Below are 23,267 nucleotides of genomic sequence, written 5' to 3' on the forward strand. Positions count from 1 at the left end.
TTTATAGGGCAGGGCTCACAGCTCTTAAGTCTCTTGTCTCCATCTTTTAGTTGAGGGGCATATATATATATCTGTAACACATTTGGCTGAACTTGACTGGTGAATGAAAAGGATTTCATAAATTAAATCTACCGTTATTGAAAGGAAGCAGACTAGGATAATACTATATCAACTAGGAAACATTAAAATTTCAGGTGAAACAAACATGCAAGTATGTGTCACTATGCCTCTCTCTGTATGTATAAGTAATGTAATCTGGCAAGGTACCTTTCTAAATCCTTCTGTTCTGTTCGTGCCAGAGCCATGGATAAGCAATGGATGGAAGAATACAGTGTCACCCTTCTCCATAACCAGGTGCACCCTGGGGAGACTTGGGTCATAGTCCTGGATTCCATGGTACATTTTATTTATACCACCCTTTAGAGAGATATAAAGGAAGTTTATTACATTTCAGATAAGACATTGTAATTATCTGCACATGGTTCCCAAAGTCCCAATAATACCGGGGTAAAGGACAAGAATTTCAAATTACACAAGATATTTGAAAATCCCTGTGTCCATAGCCACGTGATAATCTAATGGAGCAACATTATCACTGCATCAGACTTTAAAGATAGCATCGGGGCAAAATGCATAGAGTCACCATGGTTAAAACCAAACTTCAGTAAGTATGAAGAGGAGCTGATTAGATTTCATGTTGGTCTTGTAAGATGACAAGGCCTAAAATGGCCCATGAGTGGAGGAGAAGAAAACCAGTACTTTAAATAATCTAGGCATACCAGGACTGATAGAGTAGCGATAGGAAAGAGGTTAAAAGTTCGGGTAAAGGACGTAGGAAGTAGGGAGGGAAACATTAGGTTCTTACCTTGAAACTTTTCTTTCTTGTAGATCTGTCTAGTAGTTCTGAATGCTAGGGTTATGCATCTGAACCCACAAGTTTCTTGCAGAATGCAGTCAATCATCTTTGAACTCTGCCTCCTTCCCAGGCAGCTGCTCCTACCCCCTCAGTTTGTACAAAAGCAATCAAGTATCACTGTAATGACAGACAGAACTGGAAGGAGGGAAATGGGGAAAAATCCCTGACTCTACAATTTTGTTCTGCTCTGAAGGCTGCCAATCAAGTGGAGCAAGCTTCTTCCAAGGCAAGACAAATCATAGGTTGCATACGCAGGGGTTTCGTCAGCCATAAGCATGAAGTCATTATGCCTCTGTATAGATCCATGGTGAGACCCCACCTGGAATACTGTGTGCAATTCTGGAGGCCGCATTACCGTAAGGATGTGCTGAGGCTGGAATCGGTCCAGAGAATGGCCACCCAGATGGTCTCGGGACTGAAGGATCTCCCGTACGAAGAACGGTTAGATAAATTACAGCTATACTCGCTCAAGGAGCGCAGAGAGAGGGGAGACATGATCGAGACGTTCAAGTATCTCACGGGCCGCATCAATGCAGAGGAGGATATCTTCTTTTTCAAGGGTCCCATGGCAACAAGAGGGCATCCATGGAAAATCAGAGGCGGGAAACTGCGTGGTGAACCAGTGTTCCCGCTAAGCTGTGCTGGCGTGCGCTGGCGCACAAAATATTAGGTCGCAGCGCACAAGTTTCTCGTCACAGCGCAGGACCGGCAAGATTGACTCATTTGAACTTCTGCAAGATCAGCATCGGAAGCGTGCGCTGGGCCGGAGAGATCTTGGGGAGCCTCCGACAGTGGCTTTCTCCCCTCTCTGCAGCTCTCCTTTACTTCCCAGCGCAGCGATTCACGAAGGCAGCCTCGGGGCTTTTGCTGAGTCGCGGCTGCCTCTGATGATGCAACTTCCTCTTTCCTCAGAGGCGGCGCGACACAACAAAGGACCCGAGGCTGCCTTCGTGAATCGCTGCGCTGGGAAGTAAGAAGAGCTGCTGGGAGGGGAGAAAACCACTATCAGTCTGGGAAGCTGCTGGGCAGGGGAAAAAAGGGACAGCTGCTACTGGAAAGGGAGAAGGAGAGATGCTTCTGGGAGGGGAGGAGGGAAAGGAATCTGGGAAGCTGCTGGGCCAGGAAAAAAAAGGGACAGCTGCTACTGGAGAGGGAGAAGGAGAAGGAGAGATGCATCTGGGAGGGGAGGAGGGAAAGGAATCTGGGAAGCTGCTGGGCCAGGAAAAAAAAGGACAGCTGCTACTGGAGAGGGAGAAGAAGGAGAGATGCTTCTGGGAGGGGAGGAGGGAAAGGAATCTGGGAAGCTGCTGGGCAAGGAAAAAAAGGGACAGCTGCTACTGGATAAGGAGAAGAAGGAGAGATGCTTCTGGGAGGGGAGGAGGGAAAGGAATCTGGGAAGCTGCTGGGCTAGGAAAAAAAGGGACAGCTGCTACTGGAGAGGGAGAAGGAGACGGAGAGATGCTTCTGGGAGGGGAGGAGGGAAAGGAATCTGGGAAGCTGCTGGGCAAGGAAAAAAAAGGGACAGCTGCTACTGGAGAGGGAGACGGAGAGATGCTGCTGGGAGGGGAGGAAGGGAAGAGAGTTACTGCTGGACAGGAGGCTGGGAGAAAGAAAGAAAGGGGGCAGGCAGGGAAACAGAAGGAAAGAAGAGAAACAGAAAAAAAGAAAGAAAGGTCAGGGAGAGAGGAAGAAAAAGTTGGGGGAGGGAATGAGGTGTGGAGGAGAGAAAGCATACAGGCTGATAGAAGGGAAGAAAGATTGGATGCACAGTCAGAAGAAGAAAGTGCAACCAGAAATCACCAGACAAGGTAGGAAAAATGATTTTATTTTAAATTTAGCAAAGTGGAGGCAGTATTACCACAGTTTTCAAAGGAATTTGCCCAAATAACTTAATAGTTAACTGGGTAAATTCCCAGAGATGAAAACTTCCCTTCACTTACTATGCACAGTTCTGAATTTATATCTGCTGTCTATATTTTACAATATGGTCCCCTTTTACTAAACCGCAATAGTGGTTTTTAGCGCAGGGAGCCTATGAGCGTCAAGAGCAGTGCTGGGCATTCAGCGCAGCTCCCTGCGCTAAAAACTGCTATTGTGGTTTAATAAAAAGGATGGAGGGTATATTTGTCTATTTTTGTATGCTATAAAAACCAAATACAGAGAGAGACTGAGAGCTGTTGACGAAGAGCTACGTGTGTGTCTTTCTTCCATTCCAGCCAGAATATCAGCTTTGTGTTCAGCCAAACAGGCCCAGGTTTCGCACTGAATAAAGTATTTTATAATTTTTATAATTTTTATTTCATAATAAAGTAATTATAAAATACTTTCTTTGTGTTTATTTGATTCCTATTCAAGAGAATTACTTTATATATAGTCAATATAGGCAGAGAGTTAAATTTTTTAACATTTTCTAATGGTGGTGTGCCTCGTGATTTTTTTCATGAAACAAGTGTGCCTTTGCCCAAAAAAGGTTGAAAAACACTGGTCTAGAAATTGAAAGCATCAAACGTATTGTCTTCTGGACTGTTTTTAATTTACAGTTTACACATATGGATGTAACAGACATAACTACATTTGTTGTAAAACATTTATTAAGATATCATTTCATCCCTACAATTTCTGTGTTCTTAAAAATATTATTTAACGTTATTTAATTTAGCGTGTAGGCCTAAAATTCCTTTGAATACCTCGTCCTCATGTATCAGCAACTTTGACAACATATTTATTTGGCTCATAACTTGCTGGCGCCCGATATTTTTAGCTCACAGTGAAAAAAGTTTGCTCACAACACCCGCCCGCTTAGAGGGAACACTGTTTGGTGACACCAGGAAATTCTTTTTCACCGAAAGGGTGGTTGATCGCTGGAATGATCTTCCACTTCAGGTGATTGAGGCCAGCAGCGTGCCTGATTTTAAGGCCAAATGGGATCGACACGTGGGATCTATTCGCAAAGTAAAGGCAGGGGAGGGTCATTAGGGTGGGCAGACTGGATGGGCCGTGGCCCTTATCTGCCGTCAATTTCTATGTTTCTATCATTTAACATGATAACATTGAAGTAACTGATCAAAACAGATACCAAAACTATGTGCAACCAACACTAATTTTATATAGAGCTCGTAGCTACTTGCACATCCTGCTATCAAGCAGAGATTTAGACCAGAGACTTTACTTTCTTGTGTGTTGGGTTTTTTTTGTTTTTTTTGTTCAGTTTATCTGAAAGGCAGCTAAGTCTCCAAATCCAAACTGATCCTAAGGCAGAAGACAGGTGTAGCCTACTTACAGGGCGGGGCTTCAGGACTGCTAGACATCTCTAGTGCAATGTGTCTAGTGGTCCTGAACACTAGGGACATACCAAAGCAGCCCACTGAGTCTGCCTTCAAAACAGAGGACACAAAGTGGCATCTTTCCTGGCTGAAACATCTACTCTACAGAACCTGGTAAAGGTATGAAGGGTAGACCATGTAGCTTCTCTACAGATCTCCTCTCCGCCCATGAGGTAGCAATTTCTCTGTTGGAGTGCGTTTTCACTGCGATCTGTGGCTGCTTACCACAGCCCACATACGTAGAGGTAATGGCCATTTTTATCTATCTGGAAATCGAGGCCTTAGACGCTGGCCTCTCTTTCTTAGCATGATTGGTAAGAACAAAAAGTGATCAAATACGCAAAACTCATTGGTATCTTTGAGGTGCCGGAAAAGCACTCACTTGACATCCAGCATAAGCCACACTTTGTCCACTTTTCACCATAGGGAGTGTAAGAAAAAGGATAAACAGACTTCCTGATTGATGAGGAGATGCAGAGACAATTTTTTTTTTTTTTTAAAAAGGATGGAACTATGAGTAAAGAAAGTCCTGCTTCTGTATTCTTGAGAAACGGCTCCCTACAGGACAGAGCTTGAAACTTGGAGCCTCGTCTCACTGATGTAATCACCACCATAAATACCGTCTTGACCATAAGAGCCAGAAGCCTCCCGTGAGGGCTCATAAGGTGTTAAGATTCCACGATGGGAATGAGAAACACACCAGTGGGCGCAACTGAAGTGCCCCCTTTAATGAACTGGGCAACATCTGGGTGAGAGGCCAGAAAGTCTTTTTCCACCCCGAGCTTGGAAACAGAAAAGGCCTTCTAGCTGCACTTTCAGCAATCTGACTGACAGATCCTTCTGAAGTCCCTCTTGCAAAAAGTCCAAGACTATCAAAATCGGAGCTCTATATCATCCACAGCACACCAGTGTTGAAAGGACTTCCAGGCCTTAGCACAGGCTGCCACAGCCAACGGTTTCTTAGCCCTAAGCAGCATGGCGACAACCATGTCTGAGTAACCCTTGCTCATCAGAGCAGTCTGTTAAAGAGCCATGCTGTAAGCCCAAAGTGTTCCAGATTATCTATAGGGACTAGTCCCTGAGTGAGAAGATCCACTTGGACCTGCAATCTGAGGTTTTCATCCCTGTAGAGGCAAACTAGGTCTGCATACTGAGTCTGTGGATGCCACAAGTACTACCAACCCCGGATAGAAACATAGAAGATGACGGCAGATAAGGGCCATAGCCCATCAGGTCTACCCACTCTACTGACCCACCCCCATGTCTACTATCCTAGGGATCCCACTCTGGTGACAGGTTCCCTTGCCTTAACCCTCTAAGGGATCCTGTGAATGATTCACCCTAGCATGGGCTACAGGGGAAACACATACAAGAGCCCTTTCTCCAGCCACTGTTGGACTAACATGTGCAACCCTGCGCTTCTGGGCTCATATCTTCAGCTGTAAAAGTGATTTGTGCTTACTGCTAAGGCCATCAGATCCATCTGTGGATGCCCCACCACCAAACAATGGAGTTGAATGCCTGGGGTCAGTGACCATTCCCCCAGGTCAAGAGTCTGCTGACTGAGAAAGTCAGCCTGCACATTTTCCACTCCTGCCATGTGTGGTCGAGACAGCCTGCAAATGAGCATCTGCCAACTGAAAGAGGAGTCGAGCATCTAGGCGTAATGGAGTGCTACTGGTACCTCCTTGTCTGTTGACAAAGGCCATCGCTGTCAGATTGTCCAAGACCCTGACTGCCTTGCCTTCCAGAGCCTTCTCCAGTGCCTGCAATGCTAGCTGAATGGCTCAGTTCTAGGTGATTTATGGACCACTTTTGCTGAGCCAATGACCAACAACCCTGAACTGGGTGTCTTGTTGCACTGACATCCCTAACCAAAAAGGCTGGTATTGGTCGTTAGTATCTTCCAGGAGCAAATGCTGAGAGGCATGCCCCTCAAGTGGAAAGCTGCCTGCAGCCACCACCACAGGCTGTTCCTTGCTTCCAGTAACCACGGAATCAGTTGCTGAAGCAAATCCATATGAGGAGATCAGCGAGAGGAGCGTCTTGGAGAGGTCTCATGTGCGCTCTTGCTCAAGGGACCACCCTCTATGGCTGCCACCTTTCACCCCAGGACTTGCAGATAATGCAATGCCATGGAAGTCGGACTCTGAAACAGGTCTGAAATCTGCTTCTGGAGCTTCAATCTGCATGACTTTGGAAAAAAACCTGGCCCAAGGACGTGTCAAACAAAACTCCTAGGTAGCAGATTTAAAACAAACTGGAGAAAATATTTCTTCACACAAAGTACAATTAAACTCTGAAATTCGTTGCCAGAGCATGTGGTAAAAATCAGTTAGCTTAGCAGGGTTTTTAAAAAGTTTGGATAATTTCCTAATAGGAAAGTTGATAGGCCATCATTGAGATGACTTGGTGAAATCCACTGCTTATTCCTAGGATGAGCAGCATAAAATCTGTTTTACTACTTGGGATCCAGCTAGGTACTTGGCCACTAATGGTAACAGGATACTGGGCTTGATGGACCTTTGGTCTGTCCTAGTATGGCAGTTCTTATGTTTTCATTCCAGGCGCTGAGTCAGCTCCAGTTGACTTCTTGAAGTTGACTATCCATTCCATACCCTGGAGGTGTTGGACTCAAAACTGTCCATTCTCCTTCCTCCCTGGATGAGGCTCTTATTAGCCAATCCTCCAAATATGGGTGCACTTGAATTCCTGCCTTGTGGATGTGTGCTGCAACCACCACCATAACCTCAGTAAAGGTGCAAGATGCCTTTCCTAGGCCAAAGGGGAGTGCAGAGAACCAGAAATGCTGCTCCAGCACATGAAACCGCAAATACTTGCTGTGGGCCAGAAAAATGGGAATATGGAGATAGGCTTCTGTCAAATCAAGGGAGGTAAGAAATTCCCTTGACGCCACTACCACTATGACCGACCAGTCTCCATGTGGAAGTGTGGCACTTTCAGTGCAGCATTAACTGATTTGAGGTCTAGAATTAGCCTCCAGTCATCTGAACCTCTCTTTGGCATGGTAAAGTATATGGAGTATCTGCCCAAACTCAATTCTTCGTCCAGAACTGACTATAGCACAAAGATCCAGTAGCCTTTTCACTGTTGCCTGGATTTTGAGGGTTCTCACTGGCCAGGAAATATACAAAAAGGTCCAGAAAGGAAGCACAGAACTTGATTTTGTAATCTTCTCAAACAACTTAAACCCAACTGTCTGCGCCAATCTAAGCCCAGACCGACCAATAGGCCAACAGACTGCTCTCTATCTGGAGGGGTTTGATCCCTGTCATGGCATCATTGTGCTTTGTTGGAGGTTGGAGAGGGCGAGAGCCAGAGGCTTTTTTGCCTCCTGCCTCTGCTGAATCTCTGCATCGCTTGGCCTCCTTAAAAATTCCCATGTCCCAGACCCCAAACCGTCCAGGGTTTGCTGTCTGGCAAAGCATTAGGGCGACAGTTTGTAACAGTGGCCATCAGGACATCCAGACCCTTGCCAAATAGCATCTGCCCCTAAAAGATCACTAAAAATCCAAGATGGCCACCACTAAGACATTTGCACCTAAAACCATTAATGAAACACTTCCACAAAGTGTAAAAATGGTGAAAGTAGAATTTTTTTTTAGGCAGGAGAACAAAGGGGAACATGCAGAAACACTAAAAAAACAAAACAAATTCAGACATCCCCTGATTCACCTCACAGGCTGTAACAGCCTTACTCAGTTCTGAACATGAGCTGTAGCCTGCCTCAGCCCTTTACAGTAGCTGGAAAGAAGAATCACTGTCTCAAGCTGGAAATGCCTCTTTAACGCTTATCTTCGGGCTTCCAGCCGGCACAGAGCCTCATCATACCCCCACCCCCGTGGATCAACGGATGCACTTACAGAAGGAGGGAGGCGAAAAATGCAGCCAGACAATCTGAGAAACACTGCTGAGCCTCCTAAAGGTGCCCCACAGCCTGCACTTGAACCCCTGAAATTCAGTACGTGAGCAATAAACATGCGGACGGCCCCAAGCTCCAAAAATACTTGTGCAGGCTGGCTAACAGGTACCAAAAGGGACTGGTCTGTCAGTTTCAGACCAGAGCCTGCTTCTTCTCAACACAGGCAGAGCTCAAGGTGAAAGCTCTGAGCTCAGAAAACACTGAATAAAGGTTAAAAACACCAAATAAAATAATAGAGAGAGCAGAAAGAAAAAACTGCAGGTAGCAGTAGAGCTCACAGTGAAGTAGGAGGGACCCAGAAAAAATCTGAAGTCACATTAAACATGATCTGCCTCCATTCCCACTTTCTCCTTTTCTTCTCAAATATGTAACTTTTCCCCTCACTTTCAAGTTTGTCTTGTTGATATTATTTATGTTCACACCATTTATTTTAAAACGCCAATTATTTTATTTTTTTATCCTTCTTATCTTTTAAATTTTATTGTTAACCGGCCAGATATTTGTTGATGGTCGGTATATTAAAAACGAATAAACTTGAAACTTGAAACACTGCCCAGGTGGGTGGTACCTCAGTCTGACATTTCCATTGAAACCTGCCCGCCTTGGGAGGCCCTGCTGGTAGTGAAACTACCGATGGTACAGCTTTCAGCTTCTCAGATGCACGCAAGCCCCAGTGGCACAACAAGTCCCGGTAGGCACCTTAAAACTCAATTAAAAATGGCATTTTTTTACTGAGCTTGGGCACCTACCAGAGCCTTAAAAATGGGCACTGGTAAGAGAATCTGGGCCTAACTTTTAGCATAGAAACACTCACTTTCTACCCTCAAGACATGCCCCCTTAGCCAAAAAATCAAAAATACTGTATTTGCCGGCATACAGTATAGGGCGCACTTTTTCCCCCTCAAAATACACTTAAAATATGGGGTGTGTCTTATGCGCCAGTAATCAAAATTGTGAGTTGAAATAAACCAGTCTAAAACTTCTGGTTTATATTAATATACCGTCACGTTGTTTCTGCTCTTTTTCGGATGCTGCGAGGTCTGCGTCGCGTTTCTGGTTTTGAGGATGAAGATTAAAGGTACCCAACTACGGTGTTCCCTAGTTACATTTTTGGTAGACATAAATAACTATAACATTAGTGCAGTAAATCACTATGGAAATTCGTGAAAAAATGTAGAACATGATTATTTTTTTCTTAAAAAAGTTGGTGCGACATATATGCCTCTGTGTCTTATATGCCGGCAAATACGGTATAAACAGTATATTTTTATTTATAGCTTTGAAACAACAATCATAAGCATCAAACTTGTTAAAGCAATACAGAAAAGGCTCCTTTTACTAAGCTGCGTTAAGGCTTTAACGCGCGGAATAGCGCGCTCCCTAGACATAGGGAGATAACCCGCTCGTCTAGAATGACACCCCTATTGCACTGGAAAAGCAGGTTGGCTAGCTAGGTGTCCCCAAGGGCTGATCCTGCTAGCAGCAAACGTCCGCAACAAGAGTCTGCTCCTAGGCAGAGGTCCCAACAAGTGGGAACTCTGGGTAACAAGTCTCCAACCGAATACTAAAGAAAGCTACTACAGAGCAAAGCAGAAACACTTCTGAGCTGGGTTGGAACCAGTGAGTGGGAGTTACAAATCTAGAAGCTGCTCCTATCCAGATAACTCAGTCTAAAAAAATCTTTCAATTCCTGCTGCTTCTGCAAAAATTAACCAAAAGGCAGCAGCAAGATTTTACCTCCCAGGCAGGGTAGTCGTGTTGTTTCAGGGGACCCGTGTGAGTTCCTGGGAGTACAACAAGGCAGCCATTGTTCCGATCCACATGCTCCATGGCTGTCCAGGCACATACAATGAGATTGGCTGGCCTGAACGGGAAGTAATGCAAATCCTGGTGCAGTGGGTGGCGGGAAGTCATTTTACCTGAAATGAAAGCATCACTTAACTATAAAACTGCACTATGAAACACTTTACAGGTCCGAGTGCTAGAAGGGTATCCTGCAAGAGCAGCTGGCACCCACAATGAAGGTCCGAAAGACAAATGAGAGTGCAGAAGAATGAAAGTCCATAAAAGGGGATACTCTTGTACATTTATAATTGTTACATGTTTAAATACAAAGTTTTTACAATCTCTTTTCATTTCTTTTTGCCTTTTCCACAGGGATAATTGACAGATTACATTTAAAAAAATGCATACATTGTTAACGGAGGAGATGTCTGGACGTTGACACTATGGAAACAAAAACAAAAAACTGTGGATACAGATGTTCTGGAGATAATTTATTATACACTAAAAAAGTACAATGCTAAAAAATACAGTGATAAAAATCCAACCGGACCCTACACGGTCCGTGTTTCGGTGTTTTATTGCTACTTCAGCTTGTCTGCGGTGTTCTTTGCTCACACGTTTAAAGACAATAGACTGTTTTCAGTCCAATTCTTTATATGTGAGTTTGCAAACCACTGGACCCCTGAGGAAGGCGTGTTCGCAGAAACTCGGACCGTGTAGGATCCGGTTGGACTTTTATCACTGTATTTTTTATCATTGTACTTTTTTCATTGAATTTCATGTTTTTATATGTCAGTGTATAATAAATTATCTCCAGACATCTGTATCCACAGTTTTTTGTTTTCACTGTGGATCATTGGGTCTCCCCATTTTTCTTCGTTGACACTATGGAACATTTGTGGTGGACATGTCATAAAGCCCAGGCCTACTGATGATCTATACATTCTCGCTTGCAGAGTTGGATAGGGCAGCCTCTTCGGTGGCACCCTGCAATCTTTCTGTTTGGGACAATATCAATAATAATAATAATAACTTTATTTTGTATACCGCAATACCACAAGCAGTTCAGAGCGGTTTACAGAGGAAGAAACTGTACACATACAGCGATGTTACAGGAAGTATTGTCAAGTACATTGAGAGGAATATCAATTACATTAGTGGGCCGAGCGAGGTTGGATGTAACCGGAAATATGTCAGAGATACATCAGGTATATTAGTGATGTAACAAGAAATTTATCAAAGAGGTAGGTTTTTATTGATTTCCTGAAGGATTGGTAGGAGGGTGCACTTGAAATGAGGGTGGTTAGACATTTATTCCATTTGCCAGCTTGGAATGATAGTGTTCTATCGAGGAATCTCTTGTAGACACAGCCCTAAATCACTTTAACCTGCAAACAGTCCTTATTGGTTTGAGTCTTGCCATACAACCCGGCTGAATGTGGCTAAACACTGGCAGAGATGTAAACTACCATCTTTAACCTGTTGGATTACAAAACTTTGGTTCATCAGTGAGATGGAGCTCTCCACAAGCACATCTACTCCAAGTGGAAATCGATTTGGACCCCCCCCCCCCCTTTCAACTGGCACACTGTCCCCGATGCTGTGCACCACTAACAATCTTTAGGGTTTAATTGCAAGGGAGGGGATTTCTCTGTTGTTTTTCCCTTATTTCTTTTTGTAACTCCTACAAAAAAATTTTGGAAATATTTCAAGTGCTGTTATTTGAATAATTTTGTTTAACCCTGGGTGATCTGATGTTAAAGTGTTGATACTGTTACATGTTTTTTTCTAGATGCTTTTGTCTGCATTTTTTGCTTTGTTTTATTAACTCTGGGTTTCAATAAAAATTTCCTTTAGTATTAAAATAAAAAATACAATCATTGTAATATTAAATTGGACTTAGTGAAGCTAAAACAAGGTCCAGAATTTGGTAGCTAAGATTTAATGCTAAGAAATTCAAGGTCATGCATTTGGGTGGCAAAACCTTGAGGGAATGGTATAGTTTAGAGCAGGGGTGGGCAAACCTTTTGACCCATGAGCCACAATGGGTTCTTAAATTTGACAGAGGGGCCGGGTGTCTGGGGGGAGGGGGAGCACTATGAGGGGGGGCTCTGATGCTGCAGGAGGAAACAGCATTCTCACGGCTGTCAGCTGCCAAATCTTTGCAAATTTTCTTTTTGCGCATTGTGCCTCCCTCCCATGTCCTTAGTGCCCCAGTGCCTCCTTCCTATGCCCCCAGTACCTCCTTCCTCCCTCCATCCACCCCCCAAGCCAACCTGCACCAGCTGCATTTAATTACTTCCCGCCATCCCCCGAAGCCTGCCTGCCCACAAGCTGACCCGCCACCGATTCCTCCTCCCCCTCCCGGTCCGCCCTTTTGTCCGTCCACTCACTCCCTGCCCATCCGTTCACCACTGCCGCTTGCCCACTATGTTTACTTACAGCCCTGCTGGTGCCGCAACAAAGGGAAGGGCAAAGCGCGTACCCACAAGCCTTCTCCCCACGTCAATTATGTATGTTTAACCTGTAACCCGTTCTGTGCTCTTTGGGGCCAACGGGATAGAAAACGAAAGAAATTAAGCAGGTTAACATAAAATAAGCCCAGAGTTTCTCTTCCTTTTCCCCCCCTCCAGGACAAGCTCTTCTTACCTGTATCCGGGGGCTTGTTAATTAGCATGGTGTGCATGGCCATGATGTTGGGGCCTGTAAAACCCTCAACATACTTCAGGATCTAAAGAGAAGAGAGGCTGCACTAAGTGCATCTTTCTAATGATATGCTGCCATGCAACAAATTACTCAAAATTGGAAAGATTATACTAAATTAAATTATACATTTTGGTGGAATTCAGTTTGTCACATATATAAGATGGAAAAGATGATAGCGTTACAACAAGGGAATCTTCATAATTTTAAAAAAATATGGGGACCATTGACTAATTACTCTAATGATCAGATATATTAGCACATGGGTAGTATATATGTGGGATTGGGGTGGGGAATGTATATCATATGGAATTAGGAATATTGATAAAAAGGAGAAATTAGGTTCTTACCTGCTAATTTACTTTCTTTTAGCTTCTCCAGACCAGTAGAGGTTAATCTTTACGAATGGGTATATATCCAATCATGACCAGCAGGTGGAGACTGAAAACAAAACTGTGGGACAGTATATAATATACTCCCTTCTCTATTTACATCAGTCTGCCGAATAGCCAAGCAGAACTAAGAACTGGAAAACAGAAAGAAAACAATACTCCGAACAGGAGTAGCAACTAACATACCCAAATGCTGTTGGAAAATGCAGAGGAGAAATACCAGAAGGAAAATGTCCCCACAGCTCGCCAGCTAAGCCAGCCGAGCCACAGCCGCTGTTCTTTAATTCTCCCCGGCCCTAGAAAAATACTAGAACCCGCAGCAAAAAACAAAAACTGCCCGCGAAACAGTCCCAACAACAACAGACAGGGTGGGGACCTCTACTGGTCTGGAGAAGCTAAAAGAAAGTAAATTTGCAGGTAAGAACCTAATTTCTCCTTCTTTAGCACTCTCCAGACCAGTAGAGGTTAATCTTTACGAATGGGACGTACCAAAGCAGTCCCTCACACGGGCGGGACCCCCGAAGGGCTGACTCCAGAACACACACACCGAACACCGCGTCCTGATGCGCCAGAACATCTACCTGAAAGAGTCTGACAAAGGAATACAAGGAAGACCAAACCGCAGCCTTACAAATGTCCACTGGAGGCACGAGCGACGACTCAGCCCAAGAAGCCGCCTGACCCCGAGTAGAATGAACTTTGAGAAACTCCGGAACGGGCTGCTGCCCCAGAAGAGAAGCGGAAGCAATAGTCTCCTTGATCTAGCATGCAATAGTAGCCTTAGAAGCGCCAGCCCCCCTAAGAGGACCAGTCAGAAGGACAAAGAGATGATTTTATTTCCTGATCTCCTGGGTCCGCTGCACATAAGAGCGAAGGACCCGACCAACATCCAACTTGCACAGCTGTCTTTGCTCAGAAGAGCCCTCCCAACTACCCAAGACCGGGAGGACCACAGATTGATTGACATGAAAAGGAAAAACTACTTTCAGCAGAAAAAGAAGGAACAGGCCTCAAGACAACCTGCTCCCTAGAAAACTCCAAGAAGGGAGCCCTACAAGAGAAAACCTGTAGCTCAGAAACATGCCTAGCGGAAGAAATGTCCACCAAAAAGACCGTCTTCAGAGTAAGGTCCTTCAAAGAGCAGCCGCCCAACGGTTCGAAGGGCGGGTGCATCAGAATAGAGAGAACCAGACTGAGATTCCAAGAGGGAACAGAGGGCCGCACGGGAGGCCTGAGCACCTTGGCCGCCCGCAAAAAGCAAATCACATCAGGAATGGCTGTCAAACGCTGACCTGTCACAAACCCCCGAAAGGCTGACAAGGCCACAAGCTGAACCCGGAGAGAAGCCGAAGCCAGGCCTCTATCCAGGCCATCTTGCAAGAACTCTAGGATGTTAGGCACAGAAACGTGAAGAGAGACCACTCCCCGCGCCTGGCACCACCCCTCAAAGAAGTGCCAAATCCACACAGAAGCCTGAGAGGTAGAAAGCCTCCAGGACCCCAAGAGTGTAGAAATCACCCTATCTGAATACCCCTTCTTACCAAGGCGACCCCTTTCAAAAGCCAAGCCGTAAGACAGAAGGGAGACGGGACGAACATGGGAATGGGACCCTGCGTCAGAAGGTCGTCCAAGGGAGGCAGAGGAAGAGGATCCGCCACCAGAGTGTCACCAGATCTGCGTATCACGGATGTCGAGGCCAATCTGGAGCCACCAGACCCGGATGGCGAACAATGCGGAGAAGAACTCTGCCCACTAATGGCCACGGAGGGAACATGCACAACAGCCCCTCTGTTGGCCATGGTTGAACTATAGCATCCAGACCCTCGGCCAGTCCATCCCTGCGACGACTGAAGAAGCGGAACACCTCGGCATTGCCACTCGTGGCCATCAGGTCCATCAGGGACTGACCCCAAGCCTGCACTATCAACTGAAAAGCCACGGGGCTGAGACACCACTCTCTGGGATCTAAGATGTGACTGAGGAAGTTCGCCTGAACATTCTCCACCCCGGCCATGTGAGAGGCCGAGAGGTCCAGAAGGCGTGACTCCGCCCCAAAGCATGAGCCGAGCCGCCTCTTCCGCCACCTGAGCGCTCTTGGTGCCTCAACGATTGACATAAGCCACCGCTGTGGCATTGTCAGACAGGACTCTGACCGACTTGCCCATCAAGAGGGAGCGGAAGGCTAACAGCGCCAGAGGGACGGCTCTGGTCTCCAACACGTTTATCGACCAGGACGCCTCCTCCATGGACCAGGTGCCCTGAGCTGAGTGACCTAGACACTGAGCCCCCCCAACCGAGGAGACTGGCATCCGTGAGAAGCACCGTCCACTGCGATAGATCCAGACTCATCCTCTGGACCAGATGAGAGGTCTGGAGCCACCAATGAAGACTGCAGCGCGCCAAGCCTCACAGAGGGACAGGGATATCCAAACTGTGCTCTGGGGTGACCATCTACGGAGCAGAGCATACTGAAGAGACACATGTGGGCCCGCGCCCACCTCACAACATCCAGGAACGCTGCCATTGACCCCAAGACTTGGAGAAAATCCTGCGCCCGAGGACACCGGGACGCCAAAAGAAGGCGAATCTGAGATTGCAATTTGCTTACCCGGGCCTCTGGAAGGAAGACCTTCCCCAAGGAGGTGTCGGACAGAACCCCAAGGTACTCCAGATGCTGAGCGGGGACCAACCGACTCTTGGAAAGGTTGACCACCCAGCCCAGTGACCGGAGAAACTCAACCACCCGAGCCGTAACTCGAGCGCTCTCCTGCAACGACTTAGCCCGAATCAACCAGTCATCCCAGTAGGGGTGCACCAGAATGCCCTCCGACTGCAATGCCGCCGTGACGACCACCATCAACTTGGTGAACGTCCGGGGAGTCGTGGCCAGGCCCAAGGGAAGCACACAGAACTGATAGTGCAGACCCAACAGCGCAAAGCAAAGAAAGAGCTGAGGAGAGGTCCGAATGGAAACAGGCAAGTAGGCCTCCGCCAGAGCGAGAGAAGTCAGGAACTCCCCCGGCTGAACTGCCAGAAGGACAGACTGCAGTGTGTTCATGCGAATAAAAGGGAATTCTGAGAGTCCTGTTGACCTCGGTTTAAACCAAGGATGGGCCGAAAGGTCCCCTCCCTTTAGGGCCCCACAAAGGAAATGGCGTACCAGCCGATACCGCACTCCTGAGGGGACACTGGACAACTGCTTTGAGATCTAGCAAGCGCTGAAGGGTCTGGCGAAAGGCTAGCGTCTCCCATGCCACCTGACATGGAGAGGCTAGATATGATCCGGCAGAGAGCGGGCAAAATTCAAGTACATAACCACCAGGACCCACTGATCGTACGTGATCTCGGCCCACTTGGGAAACAAGTTGCGAAGCCGGGCACCCACGGGAACCAAAGGGGGCGCCGGCAAAGAGCCATCGCGCAGGACGGGCAGCAGGGGAACCGGGGGGAACTCCCAGCCCCCCGACGGGCCCCCTGAAAGGACTGCATGCGCTAAGCCAACCGACCCCGGGGAAAAACCGGAAGCCTGGAAAGAAGCAGTCCCATGCCCCAGGCGAAACCTGCGAAATTCCCGCAGACGCCCCCGGGCAATGCCAACCCGAGACGCCGGGCGGGCACGGTCCTCAGGCAGACGGGGCACCTCAGAGTCCGTCAGAGTCTGAACCACTGGATCTAAGTCCTCTCCAAACAAAAACAACCCCCGAAAGGGAAATTTTGGGAAGTTCAGTTCTGGACGCGGCAACTGCCGACCAAGCGCGAAGCCACAAGGTACAGCGTGCGGCCACCAAAAGTCCCAGACTTAGCCGCACCAAGTCACAAAGAACAACCAAGAGGAATGAGGCAGTCATCTCAATCTTCACCACCTCTTGATCCACTAAGGACCAGTCATCAGACTCACGATCCAGGACACGCTCAGACCACCGAAACACGGTGCGAGCCACCAGCCCCACACAAATAGCCGCCTGGACCCCCAAGGCAGAGACAGCAAAATTATACTTAAGAAGTGTCTCTAACGTACGCTCCTCAGAGACCCTAAGAGCAGAACCGTCCATAACAGGCACGGTATTCCGCTTAGTAAGTGCCGAGACCACCGCGTCCCCCATTGGCGAAATTAAGGTAGCCCTATCCCTCTCCGGGATGGGATACCCATGAGCCAAGGCGCACACCAAACGAAACGGCGCCCGTAGGCCACTGCGCCAGCACAAAATCCCGAAAATCCTGATGCACAGGAAAAGAGCGGGAAACAGGACAGACTCCCTGAAGCAGAGGGGCCCCCATACGCGGGGTCTCCGGTGGCGCAACTTCAAAAATGCAGCACCAAGGAGGCCTGCTACATCAGGTCTAAAAACTCATCCCTCTGAATAAAAAGCGCACCACGGACGCATCTGCTCTGGAAGACGGGAAACCCGCCGCCCCGCTGCCAGCGGGCGTCCCCTCTAGAGGATCCTGGAAGCCCGCCAAAGCGGCCAGGTCCTCAATCATGCCAACACGCTCCTCCGACCACCAATTTGCAATCCAAGCCTCCCCGTGGGCGCTTAGATGAGGGAGGAGGAAGAGGGGATGCCAAACGAAAAGAGGGAGGCAAAGCCATAGGGGGCGCAGAGGGAAACCACCCCCGAAACCCCCCAGGTGCATGTGGGACCCCCAATTGTCTGCACAAAGAAAGAAATTAAATTGGGGGCAAAAAAACCCTGGGGGTCCCCAGGGACTCCCTGCCCCAGCAGGGGTCCTTGCTGAAACCTGCCCCTGTGTTTGCAATACAGGGGGAAGGTCACCTGAGGTTGCAGACAAAATGGAGGGGCCAGACAGAGAAAATGGCGAAATTCCCGCCAAAAAAGCTCCCTCCATGGCCTGTAGCGGCTGAGAAGGCTGAACAGTCCCAGCCGCTAAAACAGGCAAGTCGGCATCAGCTGTCAAAAAATCAGCTGAGAGGGAATCCTTCGGGGAATCCCTCCGTGGGCGTTTGGGGAAGACCGGGCTTCCCCACTGCTCCCAGCCGACTCGCGAGGCACCATCAGCGGGGAGCTCTGGGCGCCTGCAGCCGCTGCCGACGGAGCTCCACCACCTCACCGTGCCAAACTACCGAGTTCATTCCGGCTGCGAGTGCCTCGCGGCTGGACCAAATTGTGTCCCACTCCCCCGGAGAAGGGCACAATTACTCCATACGCGACCTAGCTAGAAACAAAGTGCCAGTTAGATGAAAAAATACTGTAAAAAACAGTAACCTGACAGGGAAGCAACCCTGCAGACCGGCACTACCTCAGGATTTTTTTTTTTTTTTTTTTACAGAACAGACCCCACAGGCTCTCGAAGCAATATGCCTTGCTTGATTTAGGGGGCAAGGCTTACTGCTGAGGCTCCTCTAAAAAAATGTGGGGAGGTGGAGGAAGGGACCCCGCTCGAGACCCGCCGGGTTTGACACCCCCGAGGTCGGACGGACCCCCAAACAGGGCCCACCCAAGCTCTGTCCGGCCAAAAACAGGGACTAGAAACCCCCTAAACAAATTCCAACAGCCCTACCAAGGGAGATGGGTACAGATCACTCAACACCTGCTGGAGACTGAAAAGACTGAGGGAAATAGAGAAGGGAGTATATTATATACTGTCCCACAGTTTTGTTTTCAGTCTCCACCTGCTGGTCATGATTGGATATATACCCATTCGTAAAGATTAACCTCTACTGGTCTGGAGAGTGCTAAAGAAGGGGGGCATTTATTTTATCTTACAAGAATATTTGATTGTAAATACAAGTGATATGTGAAAATTGTTTTTATTATGTTTAATTCACTTGTTGTAAGATTCAAAAATGAATAAAGATTTACTAATGATATGCTGCCTAATATTCACAACAATTGATTCACCCTTCTCGGACATTACCTCTCTAGCATTTTTTGCTAGATTTAAACATGTCCAAATGTCCTCGAGAAGGACAATGTCAATCATATTTAAACTATGGTAGAGGCCTGCAATTTAAGCAGAGCCTTGCTGTTAGCTAGCAATCAACTTTTTCCTCTTAATTTTGCTTGTGTATCTACTACTTAGCCATAACAATTTGAAGTCCATCCTGTAATTTAAACATGAACGCAGAAATGACCAACAGGAGCATTTTAGACCAGTGAATTGCTAATTTCACTGATTTGGTAGTTTTATACATGGTATTACCTCCACCAGCCCACGATGCCAAATATAACTTCATGTAAAACTAGCAGACTAACATGGTATTTTTCCTCTTTAACTCCAGGACACCCAACTAGAAAATGAGTTCGGCTTTAATTCAAGCAGACATTACAGATAAAAATCCAGTAGTATAGTAGACATTATAATATGCCAAGCAATACAGCGGTCAAGCACATCCTTGAGATTCCAAAAACCACAATATTTCCACAGGCCAAGTCTTATGCTTGTAAGAATACACACAGCTGTCTCTGAACCAGAACTCAGTGCGTTACAAAAACATGTTTGCCTAGAATGTTGGTGTCTGATTTTTTATATATTTTCCTGTCCTATTTGTTCTTTTCTGACCTGATGGATATTAAAGGTTCACCAAAAAGAAAATGATAAAAAGCGTAGATGGCTTTTTGAGTTTCCTTTGTCAGATGCTGCCTTTCTGAATAAGGGACCTCTGTGGTCTCAGAATGTCCTGACAAAGTTTTCAGTAGGACTCATTTGCATTAACCCGATCTTTCAATTAGACCACAGGCAGGGCTTTTCCAAATCCTTCTTACAGTGGTCAGTGAATAAGTCTTCTCTGAAAGCTGCAGCACCTTTCATCAGATAAATGGAAAAATTATACAACGAGCTACACAAACAGGCCAGATCACATGCAACCCTTTTTCAGTTGAAACATGACACAGAATCAAACCAGAAGAATATAAAAGGGGAAAAATTAATTTTAAAATATTGTCAATTATGTCAACAATATTCAAGCCCTTTTTTGTTGTTTTCTTAACTGGAAAGTTCCGTAGACACACCATCTTTCCAATCCCAGGAGACCAATGCAGTTTCTACTTCTAGTTGGAGTTACATTACATTACTTTAGGGATTTCTATTCCACCATTACCTTGCAATTCAAGGCGGCTTACAAAAGAATTATCAAGGAAGTATTACAACAAGAACTTACAAAAAAAAAAAGAAATTTGGTCATTTTCAAAGAGAGTAAGAAATGAATATGGTTATTTATTTAGGGTAGTTGGCTTTAGTGAGAGGTGGTGTTTGAAACTTGCTGTGTTATTTCTTTTTTCAGGGAGTTCTTGAAGAGTATGGTCTTTATTTCTTTTCTAAAAGTTTTGTAGTCTAGGGATGTTGTCAGTAGATTGGTGATTTGGTTGTCTAGTTTGACTGCTTGAGTGGCCAGGAGGCCATCATATAGTTTTTCCGTTTGTGGGGGGGGGGTATGAGAATGGGGTGCGAGTTTTCCTATGTCTGGTTGATGTGTAGTTTGGACTGTCTCTGTATAAAGTCTTAAACAGAAGACAGTAGAATTTAAATTGTATTCTTGCTGGGATTGGAAGCCAATGCGATTTGAGATAAGCTTCTGTAATGTAGTCATGTTTCTTCAATGAGCAAATGACTCTTAGTGCTATGTTTTGGATAGGGGAGATAGAGGATGTTACAGTAGTCAAGTAGGCCTAGTATTAGGGACTGTACTATGAGCTGGAATTGTGTTTTCTCGAAGAATTTCCGAACTTGTCTTAAGTTTCTCATGACTGAGAATGATTTTTGTATGGTTTTATTGATTTGCAGTTGCATGGTGCAGCATCTGTCGATTGTTATTCCTAGTAATTTTAGGGTGGCTTGTATGGGGTAGTTGATTGTGTTGATTTCAATGTTGGTTATGGTTGGTATTTTGTTGTTTTCTAGGAGGATGAATTTAGTTTTATATGGGTTCAATTTCAGTTTGTGATCTTTCGTCCAGGTTGCTACTGATATTAGTGTTTGGTGTATTGTGTTTGTCATGGAGTTTTGGTTGATTGAAGGGTATAAGAATGGTAATGTCATCTGCATAGCTGTAGGAGGTTATGCCTTGTTTGTCCAGGTATGAGCTGAGAGAGGCTGTATAGAGATTGAAGAGAGTTGGGGATAGAGGGGATCCTTGGGGAACTCCGCAGGGGTTTGACCAAGGTACAGATTTTTCTTTATCTGATTTTACTCTATAGATTCTTGATTTAAGGAATCCTTCAAACCATGAGTATACTTTATCTGTGATACCTATTGTATCTAGGATTTGTAGCAGTATGTTATGGTCCACCAGGTTGAACGCACTGGTCAGGTCTAGTTGTTTGAGCATCATTTTTTTTCCTGTGCTGAGATGTTGCCTGGCTGTGTCCAAGAGAGATCCTAGGAGTGTTTCTGTGCTGAAGTTATTTCTAAAGCCGGATTGTGTGGGATGGAGTATGTTTTGGTTTTCTAGATAATTGGAAAGGAATTTGGCAACTAGTCCTTCTATTATTTTGACATAGAATGGAATAGAGGCAATGGGTCGGTAGTTGGCTGATTGGTCTATCGGTCCTTTGGGGTCTTTGAGGATCGGAGTGATGATGATTTTGCTGAGGTTGGTTGGGTAGTGGCTGTTTATGAGTGAGATTTGTATCCAATTTAGAAGAAGAGCGTGAAATTTTGTGCTGGATGTTTTTAGGAGATATGGTGGACAGTTGTTGAGGTCACAGGATGCATGGCTGTATTTTTTGTAGTATTTGTTGAATTCGGGCCATTGAATGTTGGGAAATTGAGACCATATTCTATCTGTGGGGAGAATTGAGTATTCGTTAGGATGGGTAGAGGTGTCATTCAGGGTAGCTCTTGCATTAGTAATTTTATTTTGGAAGTGTTCTAATAGAGTGGCTGAGAGGGGGAGTAGTATTGTTAGTGGTCAGTTAGGGTTTTTAGAATTTGGAAAAGTTTTTTGGTGTCTTGGGTTTCAGTGCCTATTAGGTTGGTGTAATGTGCTTTTCTCTTGTCCTTTAATTGTGAGTTACTTTTTGAGTCTCTCTGGAAGCTGACACACTTTGTTAATAACCAGCCATCCACCTAGAGGTGGCTCCATGCATACTCCTGACTTTGTACTTCATTAACTTTAGTTGGCACCATTGGTCACTGTCTGTGAGCTTTTAGTAGTTACAGAGTATCAGTATTCTTACCTGAGGTAAGCGACAGTATCTGAACAACTCTTCATCTTCCATAAAATCCTGGATTTTGCTGACCGATGTTTCTTCTGCAATATACTCAGACTTAACAAGGGATACATCTCGCATAACTATCAGTCCAGAAATGCTCACCTCCTTCTTACAGATCCTTTCAAACTCTTTTCTGTAGACACAACACTAATTAGGATTTGTAGATGCTAACCTAACAGGTTGAGTTATTGAAATCACTACAATAATGTGAAATGACTGTACCTAATGCGATCCAGGTCTTCATCTGAAACCAGTTTTTTAATGAGAAGAAAGCCATTTTTTTCATAGAAAAGCCTCTGCTCAGAAGACAGGACACCTCTATCCAATGTATAGCTGGAAGAGAATGAGTCACAAAAGGTCCCTTTGAGCTGCGTTAAGTGTCTTATTGGTCCGATAGCTCTACAGGTGTATATCAGTGTAGGCTAAGTGCCAAGTGACGCATAGGTATAAAATAGGTCATGCTAAGCTTTAGTAAAGAATCCACTAATCAAAGCATGAGGTATAAAAGGGAAGGAAAAGGATCTCAGAAACCTGCTTGGTGACAGGGAATAAACCTTAGCCAAGTCTAACAAGGTTCCACGTTTCATTCATTGATCCTGAAAATCATCCCCCTTTTGTATTTTTTCCGTTCGGCCTGTGATTTTGGTAAAATTACGCAGCAGCTTATGTGAACCCTTGACAAAGCCAGTAGATCTGGCAAAACGGGTCCCGTCGGGCTTTGGCTGACTGCAACATCTAAGATAAGTAAATCTGAAGATGTAGTCCAATCATTAATATTTTAAAGACAATTTAATTGAGAAAGTTTTAAGAAAACTTATATACGGAAATATTGTGCTCCTAGATAGCAAGAACGAGTCAATCTGACGTACCAGAATTTGGCAGGAGGGCTATCGGCGTAAATCTGTGCTGAGGTAGATACAGCTGTCTGGAACACACATTAAGGCAAAAGCTATGCAATAAAATATGAGCTCTGCCCTCTTCCTCTCCTCTCAGTGTCAATCTTACAAACTAAACCCAGAGGGGAGAGTGTGG

General features: G+C 45.8%; 1 protein-coding gene across 1 annotated transcript in view; it reads right to left on the reverse strand.

The window, feature by feature from the left end:
• The window catches only part of PHYH (phytanoyl-CoA 2-hydroxylase), a 55,333-nt gene that overhangs the window by 28,481 nt on the left and 3,585 nt on the right, over window positions 1-23,267 (reverse strand). The window contains exons 2-7 of the mRNA XM_033959241.1: window positions 23,105-23,160; window positions 22,458-22,568; window positions 22,200-22,368; window positions 12,617-12,698; window positions 9,920-10,101; window positions 268-417 (exon numbers count right to left, since the gene is read on the reverse strand). Coding sequence (XP_033815132.1) covers window positions 268-417; window positions 9,920-10,101; window positions 12,617-12,698; window positions 22,200-22,368; window positions 22,458-22,568; window positions 23,105-23,160 — 750 coding nt within the window. The remainder of the gene's footprint in view (window positions 1-267; window positions 418-9,919; window positions 10,102-12,616; window positions 12,699-22,199; window positions 22,369-22,457; window positions 22,569-23,104; window positions 23,161-23,267) is intronic.

Source organism: Geotrypetes seraphini, chromosome 9 (assembly GCF_902459505.1).
Source record: "Geotrypetes seraphini chromosome 9, aGeoSer1.1, whole genome shotgun sequence".
Classification (NCBI taxonomy): Eukaryota; Metazoa; Chordata; class Amphibia; order Gymnophiona; family Dermophiidae; genus Geotrypetes; species Geotrypetes seraphini.